This window comes from Cydia pomonella, chromosome 19, assembly GCF_033807575.1.
Source record: "Cydia pomonella isolate Wapato2018A chromosome 19, ilCydPomo1, whole genome shotgun sequence".
In the NCBI taxonomy this organism is placed as follows: Eukaryota; Metazoa; Arthropoda; class Insecta; order Lepidoptera; family Tortricidae; genus Cydia; species Cydia pomonella.
This window is the reverse complement of record NC_084721.1, coordinates 12,194,157-12,207,492: the sequence shown is the minus strand read 5'-3', so window position 1 is coordinate 12,207,492 and position 13,336 is coordinate 12,194,157. Positions and strand designations below refer to the sequence as shown.

Below are 13,336 nucleotides of genomic sequence, written 5' to 3'. Positions count from 1 at the left end.
TTTTAGGGCCTCCGCTAGCTGACGCGGACGCCCGCCGCGTGCGCGGGTCCTGAAGGCCTACCGCGAACCACGTTCGACGTGTTGCCTCCCTGTCACACTTACGTACGATTTACGAGTGCGACAGAGAGGTAACACGTTGAACGTGGTTCGCGGTAGGCCCTCTGCTCCCAGACCAAATCCGTCGCACGCGCCCGCGCCAGTTAGCGCTGTTCATACAATTTCTTATTAGACGGGGCATCCGTTCCGGATAATCCGCGTCAGCTAGCGGAGGCCCTCAGTAGGTGATGTGAGATAAATAATGATAGGTATCCAAGTGCAAAACTACAGAAAAATACAGCAGACAACAACAATTTAAAAACAGATGCACAGCACTTAGATATTCAAGAGTTTTGTAGCAAATCCTTGTTTCAGATTAGAGGTAACGACTGAGATTTTGCGAAACGAGCCGTGAAGAGCCGACCAAGTGGGCTGGCCAAGTATTCTAGTTTATGCGCGAGCCCGGGCTAGTCTTATTCTAGGGTGTACCAATGTATCGTGACCTCAAGATCCCTAACATCTATGCTTAATTAAACAACGTTTTCAATCTAGTTTTCCTGAACGATAAAGTCACAAACGCTCGTCTTAACATCATAATGAGACCCTTTTATATCTTACAAGCCGAAACAATTTAATTTAGATCGGGAGCGGTTAGTACCTAGATTTAATTTCTTTAGACTAAGTTTTTAACCAGTGATTTAATTAATGGATTCTGGTAGGTAAGCTGAGGTATTTCATAGCTTCAATTGTATCTGAATATTTTATAATGCGGTTCGATGTCAGTACTTTAAAAGGACTTTTTATTGGTTTATCCAAATATTGTACAACTCGATAAATATGATTATCCGAATCTTTGTACCCCAAAATTCACTCGTAAGTTCTAAACGTGACTGAATTTCAAATAATATTTACTATTTACCTACACCTAAAAGGCTTTCTTTCGTCAAACATTGTCTGGTTCTCTCACAGCGCAGTTATACAATCTACCTATTATTTTATTACCTACATATCTTCTCTTTTGTACAAAAAAAACTCCATGTATGGTATGTACCAGTGTACAGTCACATCTAAAAAGATTGATACGGACAAAGTGCCAAAAATATGTATACACTACCTTAATATATGGCCAATAAGGCCGTAAATACATATTTTTGGCAATTAGTTCGTATCGAATTTTAAAACGTGACTGGACCTAAGAATGTCGCTACGGATTTTTTCGTCATTCATTCCGCCTCGACTCGAACAAAAAATAGTTTCGATTAATATCTAAGAACAATTAAGCGTATTCGATTGGATTTGAAAATTAAAAATGAAATCTTTATGGGAATCAACTTTTTGCCTTTTTTAGGGTTCCGTAGTCAACTAGGAACCCTTATAGTTTCGCCATGTCCGTCTGTCTGTCTGTCTGTCTGTCCGAGGCTTTGCTCCGTGGTCGTTAGTGCTAGAAAGCTGAAATTTGGCATGGATATATAAATCAATAAAGCCGACAAAGTCGTTTAATAAAATATAAAAAAAAATTTTTTTGAGGGTACCTCCCCTACACGTAAAGTGGGGGTGAAATTTTTTTTTCGCTTCAACCCTAGATTGTGGGGTATTGTTGGAAAGGTCTTTCAAAACTAATAAGGGTCTTCAACAATTTTTTTTTGATAAAGTGAATATATTCGGAGATAATCGCTCCGAAAGAAAAAAAAATGTGTCCCCCCTAACTTTTGAACCATAGGTCCAAAAAATATGAAAAAAATCGTGGAAGTAGAGCTTAAGAAAGACATTAAATGAAAACTATAGCGGACATGATCAGTTCAGCTGTTTTTGAGTTATCGCAAAAAGTTTTCCCTTCATAGTAAAAAGACTTACTTTAATTAGGTACTGATTATGCAAATTTGCCTATTTGTTTAACTCGGGTGAAAGGTACCGTTTCATCACTTGGTTAACAATTTACTATACTTTAAGCTCCAGTTTAGCTTATTGTGACGGAAGAGTAACTACGGAACCCTACACTGAGCGTGGCCCGACATGCTCTTGGCCGGTTTTTACATTGTAATATCGCTTATAGTTCAGGAGATGAACACTAAAACCATTTTTTTTATTTAATGCTTAATTATCGTCACAAAACTGACAGTGGTTTAACTTTTCTTAACAACTCATTTTAATTAAGTAGACTATTTTCTGGAAACTACCAGTTTAAGTACAGAAATATAAAGACTAAAACTAAACGCATTAGTGTAAGGCCTGAGTGGACGCTCGAAGCGGAGCATTCGGCGGGGCGTGCAGCGTGGCGTCGGGCTCACAAGTGATTTCAGCAGGCCGCTCCTATACGTTTGCATTTGTTTAACATGCACGCCGCACGCCTCGCCCCGATGCACGTCCAACTCGAACGTCCACTCGGCCTTAACACTTACACTAAACATGTGTCTATTATGTAAACTAAATGTATGTAATTTGACTAATTTAGCATGTTAGACATGTACCGGTCTGCCTTAAATATAGTCTAAAAAGTGTAGTCCTAACGTAAGTAAACATAGAATAAATAATAGTATTACATACATTATTATAGTGCAAATAATAAACGTGGTGGGCGTAATAAATAGCGTGATATTTACGAAAAGCAATTAGTTTTGGTCCGTAAGGAAACAACATGTTCGGTCCGGTGGTCCGTGTAAAGTTCGGTATACTTATTAATTAAGATTGATTAATGAAGACGCATTTCATGGGTCACTAATGAACGCACATTTATTCTGTTCCGAAATACTTAATCCAAATTCTCCTAATAAATTTCTCTGAAATTCCGATGGCGTAGGCTTCATCAAATTTGATATGCGCCGATATTTTGAATCACCGCCCAAAATTAGGCGAGATGGGTAAAATAAAAAAGGTAATTTGCTAAAAATCAAATCTAAAAGATCTATCTACGATATTTCTAACGTTAAAACGACATTGGTTGCCCGAATCGAGCTGCTTCTGTGAATTATACGACATACAAACGATATCTAAATGAGAACTTAACTAAACCAGAACTTATCGTTATCGTATTTCATTTCATTCTTCGAATCGGGCCAGGTATCTGTTTTTATAAAACGTCAAAATGGTTTTACTACCCACGGAGTCCGCAGTACAGAGTTAGTACTACCTACACTTACCGAGTGACGTCACAATTTATTGCGATAATTGATACACCCATGATGTTTTGCTGACATAATAAAATTATTATTAACATTGAAGAAAGGTGATACCTTGTTTTCCTGGTAATTTCATGCCTCAAAATGTTATCATGATTACTGTGAAACAATAAATTTATTTATAGGTAACAATCCTATCACGTCATAGATCTTCTTCCTCGCGCTGTTCCGGCATTTTTGCCACTGCTCATGGACGCCTGGGGTCCGCTTGACAACGAATCCCCAGAATTGGCGTAGACCTTCCAACCCAGAGGGTAAACTAGGCCTTTTTGGGATTAGTCCAGTTTCCTCACTATGTTTTCCTTCACCGAAAAGCGACTGGTAAATGTTAAATGATATTTCGTACATAAGTTCCTAAAAACTCATTGATACGAGCAGGGGTTTGAACCCTCGACCTCCGGATTGAAAGTCACATACTTTTACCGCTAGCCCGCCAGCGCTTACCTATCACTTCCAAGATGCTGAAGGCGGGCTTCGACATGGCTGAAATTATCGATATCGCCTTTCTGATATTGTATGTCGTAAAGCGCCTATGAGAACAGCTGCAGGAGAGGGCCATATGGCATGAAGTCCGCCTTTTTGCGTTATCTATCGTTTTTAGTAATAATGATTTATTAAATTAATACAGTATTTGAAGTTTGTGTATTTGTAGTTTGTATTTTTGATATATCCGCAAACTTAAACTAGAACCTACATTTTAGTGCTATAAAAAGATTCTGAAAGGTTTTTTAATTTAGTCTTTCTTAACTATCAGAATAATTTTTATATAGTAAGATTAACAAACCTCTAAACATTTATCCCCTACATAAACATGAGTGTAAGAAAAAACTTAAGTCCTGGTTGTTGTCACTAGACTATGAACTATAAACAAACTGAAAGCATCTTACCCTGATATATGTACTCACACACATACATACATCTACACAAAAAATATGCAATTATTAATATAATTGCACTGTATTTTTATTAGAATGGCATTGTTGTCTAGCATTCAAATAAGCCTAAATCTACTTTTAGTCTAATATGTAAAAGGTAAATGTAGTTAACTAAGTCATACTATAGTATACTTTATATCTATAATTTATTATATCAATTTATTATTGTTTTGCTCACTGTTACGTATAAACAGTAGTTTTAGGTAATATGACGTTGTACAATTAATACAAATAAAATCTATTCTATTCTATTCTATTCATAAGTCCTAATCGTTTCTATTATATGGGTGAGGACACTGACTTCTGTAACACAGGTTTTTACCTAGCTCAGAGGTCGGGGACTTCCAATACCTAAACGGCAAAGTACCTTTAATGACAATAAAAATTATTTTGTTATTATTATTTATTTATAAAACATAATTAATTTTTGTGATATAATTAACAGATGTGAACTCACATCATAAAATGCGACGTTTTGAGTTAAAACAAGGTAGCGATACTCGTAAATTGCTTGCTGAATTATTGTCGGTATATGGAAAAGTCGTCTGTTTTGTAAAAAAACATATGAAAGCGTGTTCATTAAAGCCTAAACTAACTATCCTTTGGTTATGCGGTCGTATCAAAAATACACGCTGTATATAAATACAGCAAAACACATATGTACATTTTACTTCCATCCGACATCCGATATCGGATCGGGCAATGTGATTCACGTTCTGTATTCTGTTAATTGTAAACAGGGTCGCAATGGTTTGGGCAACATCTACGTGTGGGCGAGCGGCGACGGGGGCGAGGACGACGATTGCAACTGCGACGGCTATGCTGCCTCCATGTGGACCGTCTCTATTAACAGGTAAAACCAAATTATGGTCTGGCCTAGTGGGTAGTGACCCTGCCTATGAAGCTGATGGGCATTTGTTTGTGTGATGAAAACAGTTATTTGTTTCTGAGTCATGGGTATTTTCTACATATTTAAGTATTTGTACAAGCATATATATAGTTGTCTGAGTACCCACAACAACTTCTTGAGCTTACTGTGGGGCTTAGTAAATTTTAGTAAGAATGTCCTATAATATTAATTTAGTATTTAATTATTAAAAAAAGCATGTTTCCTACGCACATTTTTTTTTGGTTGACTTTATCTCGTCCTTAGCAATGGGGTTAACAAATGACCCACATACTTGTGTTGAAAAATTAAAAAAATAAAACTCATATTTGTCAATTTCCCGCAATAATACTCGAACGAGCTATTAGTGGGGTTTTCTCTACTCCGCGAAGTTGCTCCGTGCTTAATTACTTAACACAAAGTGGGAAGAAGCCAATTACGCTGCCGGCCGGCGGGTCAGATAGATTCAGCAACAATTTTATGATGCTCGATGAATATTAATGGACAGGATAATGAGGGACGGTTTTATTAACATTGTTTTTAATTAACTGCAATATTTTGCGATGTGAATAGGTCATTCATATTCAGCAACGTTTACTACGGGACCAATCCCGAAAACACGAAAGAAAATATGTCTATCCCACATATCAAGATTGGACCAGACCTATTTACACAATATACCTGGAATTTGTTATCAACTTCCAATTTAGAGCAAAGTTACACGGAATAAATATCCGATTAACCGATATATTCGTATTTTAAACCAAACTAAATAATATATGTTTTATGATATATATACTAGCTATATAAATATACCATACCATATCCACCAGGAATGTCAGTAAAAAAATGTCCACAAAATTTGCTAATTCTGATTACATCTATTTTAGCGCCATCAACGATGGCCAGAACGCACACTACGACGAGTCCTGCTCCTCCACTCTGGCTAGCACGTTCAGTAATGGTGCAAGGGACCCAAGCACCGGTGTAGCTACCACTGACTTGTATGGCAAGTGTACGGCGACACACTCCGGGACGTCCGCGGCGGCGCCCGAGGCTGCTGGAGTCTTTGCTCTGGCGCTTCATGCCAAGTGAGTATGTTAATAGCATGTTCAGTACCTAACGGAGCGTGAGCCTAAGCTCCAATGTGGACACCACTGACTTGTATGTATGGCAAGTGCACGGCAACACACTCTGGGACATCCGCGGCGGCACCAGCTGGGGTCTTACCTCTAGCGCTTTAAGCCAAGTGGAGCATGTTCAGCAGCGGAACGGGAGACCCGAACACCGGTGTGGCCACCACTGAGTTTGGCAGTGTATTCCTGTCCCCGCCGGGCACAGATGGCAATAGACGCTACATACAAATCATTCCCATCTGTGCCCGCATCTTGTATGGCGGTGGTCACGTGGGGTGGGCACAGATGGGAATACATGTGTTTGGCAAGTGCATCACTGCAATGCAGTTTTCCTTTAAGCTTTATATTCTGCGTGCAAATCGTGTAATATATATTTTTTTCAAGATTTTGTAGCGGTACAAAGAGAGCCGAAATGTCACTTAATTTCAAATTGAATCGTGATTAAATATTAATAAGCAGCATCCGAATGTGAGTAGATAGCTCAATTTTGAAAATACCATTCTACTACCACTTGGCTTCTGTAAAAAGCGTTAAACATAAACCTGTTTGTTTTTTATTTCAGCCCGAGTTTAACTTGGCGGGATATTCAGCATCTGACCGTGTTGACTTCAAAGAGGAACTCACTTTACGATGCAAAGGTTTGACCCTTTTTTATCTTACAACGTTTTCGATTTGTACAAACAGAGAGCACCATCTGTGGACCTTATTTCGTTGCAAAAAGGTTAACAGTTACACAGCACGTTAACAGCGTGGAAGATGTTACAGTGAACCTTTGGAGGTGCTTAGTGTTTACGGTAGGAATTTCTGGGAAAATGTAATAAAATGTATCTTATTTGAGGTGCTAAATTAAATTTATTTTTATTATTCATGTTCCCATGTGGTGTAGACGCTACGTTGTAAGTGTAATTTGACTTTTTATGAAGATTGGTACATTTTACGATCACTTCCCACACACATCGAAGGCTGACTTGGCGATGTAACGTGAATTTCCAGTAGACATACGACATACTTAGTGGGTGTCCGTTCCACTTCGGAAGTTTATTACTCTGTTTACAATATTGGGTATGAACTAAACTTAATTAATAACAGCGTAACCCTTCTCGGTAACTGTAACTAATGATCTCTGGGATAGTTAATTATGTTTCGGCTATACTCAGAGTAATTTAATTTACCTAGTTACTTACTGTAATAACGCTGGTGATTTGTTTACAACATTATTTTCGCATTTTAACTTTTTAAATAAGTAATAGTGATCACATAATAGTGGTCATAATAATCATCTTTTGGTTAGTAATCAGAAAGTAGTGTTCTTTTCCCTCCGTCTCTGCTTGATTCAATTTTTTTAAAGAATAAACTCATTCTACAGGGTCGCTTCCACTGGACGATGAACGGGGTCGGGCTGGAGTTCAACCATCTCTTCGGGTTTGGTGTTCTAGACGCCGGGGCTATGACGGCGTTGGCTGCCAACTGGCGTTCCGTACCGCCGCGGTACCACTGCGAGGCTGGCTCCGTCAACACTCACACGTAAGGCACCAACTTATACCTACAACCACCTTTGGGGTTAATGTCGCTAAGACATTACGTGCATGACCGACTAGCATGACTTGCGTTGTCACGCGCGACTCCATACGTGAAGTCGCGCTTGACATACTATTATGGAGCAATCTGTACATTTTTTATAAAAATCTGCGTATAGTAATTTATTTTTTACGTTAACCAATTTATTTATTTTGCTTTTTTCTATTTCTAAACCTTACGTCGTAACCACTGTAAGCAGCTCTAGGTTGCAATTATGGACTTCCACGCTGAATGAAATTTTGGGTTTCTAGTCGAGCCTTGGAGCTTAAAGCGTATAACCTTCTCGATTGCATTAGGAGTGGGATTATATTGCTAATCCTTCGATGACCTCCTTTGAACCAAAGAGCAACGAAAAACATCAAAAATACATCTCTAATAAATGTACGATGTTCTATTCCAGTAAAATCCCGTCAGAGGGCAGTATCTTTCTCCGCATCGAGACGACGGCGTGCGGCGGCTCACCCAGTGAAGTCCGCTACTTGGAGCACGTGCAGGCCGTGGTCAGCGCCAACGCCACGCGCCGCGGAGACCTGGAGCTGTTCCTCACCAGCCCCATGGGCACGAAGTGAGTTCCTGTGAGGTTCTCGTCAGAGAGTATCTTCCTCAGCGGAGTCCGCTACTTGGAGCATGTACAGGCCATGGTCAGCACCAACACCGTCAATGCGCCGCGGAGATCTGGAGCTGTTCCTCACCAGCCCAATCAGCACCAAGTAAGTTCCCGACAGGATACCGTTTACTCCACACGCGGGCAACGATAATTTTATTCCTTTGACTTCTGTAAAACATACTCGTTAGATTATGAGGTGGTTCAAGTCTGTTTCTCTCTCGAAATACTAATTTCATTAATACATTCATTACTCCTACTTGATTTTTAATAAAAAATTCCAGGTCGATGATCCTGAGTAGGCGAGGCAACGACGACGACAGCCGGGACGGCTTCGCCAAGTGGCCGTTCATGACCACGCACACCTGGGGCGAGTACCCACAGGGCACGTGGACTTTAGAGGTAGTTATACACACTTTAATTGTCAAAGACCCCTATATACAGTTACATTTACTGACCAGGCCGCATAGCCAACGTTACAATCGTTCACGCTCCGTAGCGTATCGTAGCTATCTCTCTGTAGGTCGTCGCCAGTCAATGGGCTAGGATGGCAGTTAATATGTGATTGATATGGCTGATGGTATTTTATACCCTTGGGGGGGGGGGGGGGGGGGGTACAGCTGACTCTCCCTGCCACCTCCCGGTGACGCCCTTTTCTGATTGCAAATGAGAGCATACTGTACCGAGCACTGAGCTTTCATCTTATTCAAGAGTGTGAATTATATGTATTACTTACTCGGTGTTTTTCATTACTATGATAACACTCCAATAGACTCTGATGACGCTAAGAAGGAAGTAGTAAAGGAGCGCCATACTTGACATAGCACTTGATATGAAAACTTGGCATGGTCCGAGTGTATTAACCCACAAAGACATTCGCCCGATTCGAAGAATGAAATACGATAACGATAGGTATGTTCTGTTTTAGATAAGTTCTCATTTAGATTTTATTTTATTTTTATATCGTTTGTACGTCGTATAATTGACAGAAGCAGCTCAAATCGGGTAACCAATGTCACTTTGACGTTAGAAATATCGTAGATAGATCTTATTGGGATCACAGCGGAATCGAAATAAACGTCAATTTTGACATGTTGTTTAGTAATCGATCTTTTAAAGATCTTTCCATGACCTTAAACATGTGTTAATCATTCAAGAGTTTAAAAATGTTTCTTTTTCAAGCCTCAAATTGAAAGTGCTATTGTGTCTCACAGGCTCGCTTCAACGGCGGCTCCTCCCCGTCGCAAGCCTCGGGCTGGCTGCGCGGCTGGTCGCTCGTGCTGCACGGCACGCGCGCGCCGCCCTACGCGCAGCTGCAGCCGCAGGACCCGCACTCCAAGCTCGCCGTCGTCAAGAAGGCGCATGAGGACGCCCAGCATTAGACACATCGGGCCCGCCGTAGCTGAAGGAAAGATCGGGAGGGCTAGCCGAGTGACAATCGTTCCTAGAAAATGCCAAACGAAACTTAAATAATCAATGCAAGTGATTACGTCATCCCGACATTTTTACTTTTAGGATGGCGTTGTCGATATACGATTGTCATCTTGGCTGCGGCTCCATTTATGCTCGGGTTTACCGTTATCAAATAAAATGTTAGGACGTGTAAAGTTGAAGAATATGACACGGAATTGTCAATCGTGAAATTTTGATAGGTAACTAAAGTGACCGCAAAATGTACGAATGTACGAACCCTGTCAATTCGAATCGAACAGATACGTCTTAAACTTTATACGTCTAATACAATAAATACTGAGCGTCCGCACCTGACGAGAGACAGTTTTTGACTCAACTCTGGCCGAAATGGAAACCCATCTTGTGGACACAGGCATGCGCCGTGGGCAAACCTCGTCGTTGACCAGTTGCGGACTTTTTCAGGTTCCTGGTACAGTAATTACGAGTCTCGATAGATACGTAAAATTTACAAGGTGATTCAATTACTTATAACGGTAAACGCCATCATACTTCAAGGCACACGTTTAACACGCACCAAAGAAAAGCTTACTAGTTAGCGGTATTTAGAGAATATTGAAGGGGTTTCATCCACCGGCCAGTTGGAAAGGAAGATAAGGATTTATCAGTGAGTGGCAAAAACTAAATTAAAGACACGTCAATATTTTCTGCTGAATATTTTAAGTGAACGTTGAATAGGTATAGAAACATGATTAGTAGGTACCTACAGAACATTGAACAAAGGTATCTCAGTAATTATATTTCAATTGTTTAACAGAAAAAATATACCTACAAAGTCGTCATTCACTTTAAAAATGTGAAAAAATCAGTACTGGCGCTAATTATTGTGGTAGCGCCTTCATTTGTGGGGTCGGATTAAAAGATGCTAGACTAATGCGTGTTAATGCGTGCTGCTACTACGTGCATGCTTACTACGGCGGAAAAGGACTTTATTTTGTGTATGATTAAAAAGTAAAGGTTGAAAAATAACAGGCGCATAAAATTACATTTTAATGTAAACTTGTAACGCGATCTGATCTCAGGCTATGTTGATTGGTTTATGAAAAAGTTTAAAAGAATAACTTGGGAATGTGTTAGCCGCTAAATCAGTCTAGTCAGTTTTGGAGAACTATTAATACTGGTAAAGTCGAGAGAGCTATTGTTGCGAAAGGTACAGACCAAGTGGTGATGGGTGATCTAATCAGAGTCTAGCAAACGAGTTTATCATCAGAATTTACTGCTTCTGTTAGTGAAAATGTGTGGATTTTTTTGAATGAAAAATTAGATTTCATATCTGAACGTAGATGTGCTCTAAGTAACGTAAAACATATTTGACAACAAACTAGTATACGACCGATGAATTGATAACTCCTTTGCATCTTTCGTTGTTCCTTGTGTCATTATATTATTTGTCATAGTCATAATATAAAAACAGTGTCCTTTATGAATATCTTTGAGATAGGCACAATGAATTAAACTATACTTTCCATTTTTAGCATTCTATACATTTTTTTTAATACTACGTCGGTGGCAAACAAGCATACGGTCCGCCTGATGGTAAGCAGTCCCCGTAGCCTATGTACGCCTGCAACTCTAGAGGAGTTACATGCGCGTTGCCGACCCTAAACCCCCACCCCCCTCGTTGAGCTCGTCGTCGTTGACATTCGAGCCAAGATTAAAACAATTTATAAAAACAATATATTAAAGCAGTTCTTTATAATGTTACGAACGTATAGTGCAAAAAGGAAGAGTTGGTGACCATAATATCCAAAGTTAACTCCATGCGACTAATGTTTATTTATAATTTGAATGTATTGGTAAATCTGTAGATTTATGAACCAATTACCAGCAACCATCTTTTATTCAGAAAATAACATGCTTTTAGTAAGCATATTTCGCAGTTTTGTTTTTAATAGTTTAATTTTTTTAGAATTTAAATAATTTACTCAATAAAATACTTCATAGCATGGAGTGTCGGCCACAATTTTCAACATTTTTTACAACATACCTATGGTTAAAGGTTTTGTATCAATTTATAAAAATATACCTACAGAAAAAAAATGTGAAAGTTGTGGCCTTTATTTTTAAAGCATAGCAGGAGGAGAATTATTGTTGGTTGGAATAATTCTTACTCATATTAATTTATTTATCGTAAAAATAATTAAATTCTGTAGGCGTGAGTTTTTCACTTTAATGGCGGACTTTAATTCTTAATAGTTTTTATTTTATTTTAACATTTACAAATTATATTTGATTATGTATATTCAATATCTACTTACTTGCAATATTTAATTTAATTATAATTTAAACTGATATCTATCGTATTTTGCTGATGAGAGGTGTGAGAAATTTACCTACCTTTTAACAATTCATTATTTGGCTTTAGTTTTTGGATGATACGACATATCAAAATGTAGGTCCATTAATTTAATTATCAAGCAAAACATTCTATTTTATGGTGGACCATAAACATATTTTGTCAAATATCTGTAAAAAATTGCTTGATACTTCAGGTCCAATATTTCTTACAAATCGTTTGATTTTTAATACGCTTATAATTTTCAGTTTATCGAGATAAATGTTTCCATCTCGTTTTAACGTTTTTAAGTTTTTAAGAGTTTATTTTTGTTTGATGGTTTCGTTTAAATAATCAAATGGACGGCATTTGTCCCAGCCAAATGACGTCCATTTGACGGTGTCCGATTTTCGTGGCGCATCCTCCGTGTCACCCAGCGTGCGCCAGGAAGATGGAGGATTCATAGCATAGACGTTATTGTTACTGGCATAAGTATATATAATAAAGATATTTATAAACATAGAGGTAATTATGCGATCAGAGAACTTCCTTTCGGGCCCAGTGAACATGATTATTTACGATTACCTCTGGCTCCTTATATATTTTCTTAACATAATATTTTTATTATTAAATACAATAAATAAAAAACAATTTAACGTGTTTTTCAATTCTTATTACCAATTGAAAATGAAACTGTGTACGCTCCGGTGTGATTAACTTGCACGGTTCATTGCTGGTTAGGTAATCGTTAGAACATAAAATTATATAAAGAAATCTATTATGTACCTACTAAGAAATATATAGAAAATATAATGTGATTTGGTGTTGTATATGAATTAAATGATGTTTTTGTAATTGCTACTCCTTTCCCTTTCTTACTGTTCATGCAAGTATCCCGAGGTAGTAAAATCTATAATAAAGATATATTTGAAAGTTTTCTTCGGTCGTTTAGTTTGATAAAGGAATATCTCCACGTGACCCACCAATTATTTGTCGGTATCAAATCACTTATGCAAAATGTGTACAGGAGATCTATCCACTATTTGGAACCTTTGGAACTTGTATAGGGCAAAAGAACGATACGAAAAATGAATCACTATAAGTATCATATAGGTATAGGCACTCGTGAATTTGACGCGATGGAAGCGAATCGGTTTACGATATGATACAATGTAATTCGTCCGTGTACTTCATTTGCTAAGATTACGTTACTAACATTAGGTGAAAATAAAACAAGATA

At 38.3% G+C, this 13,336-nt stretch overlaps 1 protein-coding gene across 1 annotated transcript in view; it reads left to right on the top strand.

The window, feature by feature from the left end:
- The window catches only part of LOC133528444 (neuroendocrine convertase 2), a 140,515-nt gene extending 127,481 nt beyond the window's left edge, over positions 1-13,034 (top strand). Inside the window, exons 8-14 of the mRNA XM_061865834.1 lie at positions 4,888-5,000; positions 5,924-6,124; positions 6,732-6,807; positions 7,536-7,693; positions 8,148-8,312; positions 8,636-8,753; positions 9,566-13,034. Coding sequence (XP_061721818.1) covers positions 4,888-5,000; positions 5,924-6,124; positions 6,732-6,807; positions 7,536-7,693; positions 8,148-8,312; positions 8,636-8,753; positions 9,566-9,733 — 999 coding nt within the window. The 3' untranslated portion in view covers positions 9,734-13,034. The remainder of the gene's footprint in view (positions 1-4,887; positions 5,001-5,923; positions 6,125-6,731; positions 6,808-7,535; positions 7,694-8,147; positions 8,313-8,635; positions 8,754-9,565) is intronic.
- Positions 13,035-13,336: the final 302 nt, after the last annotated feature.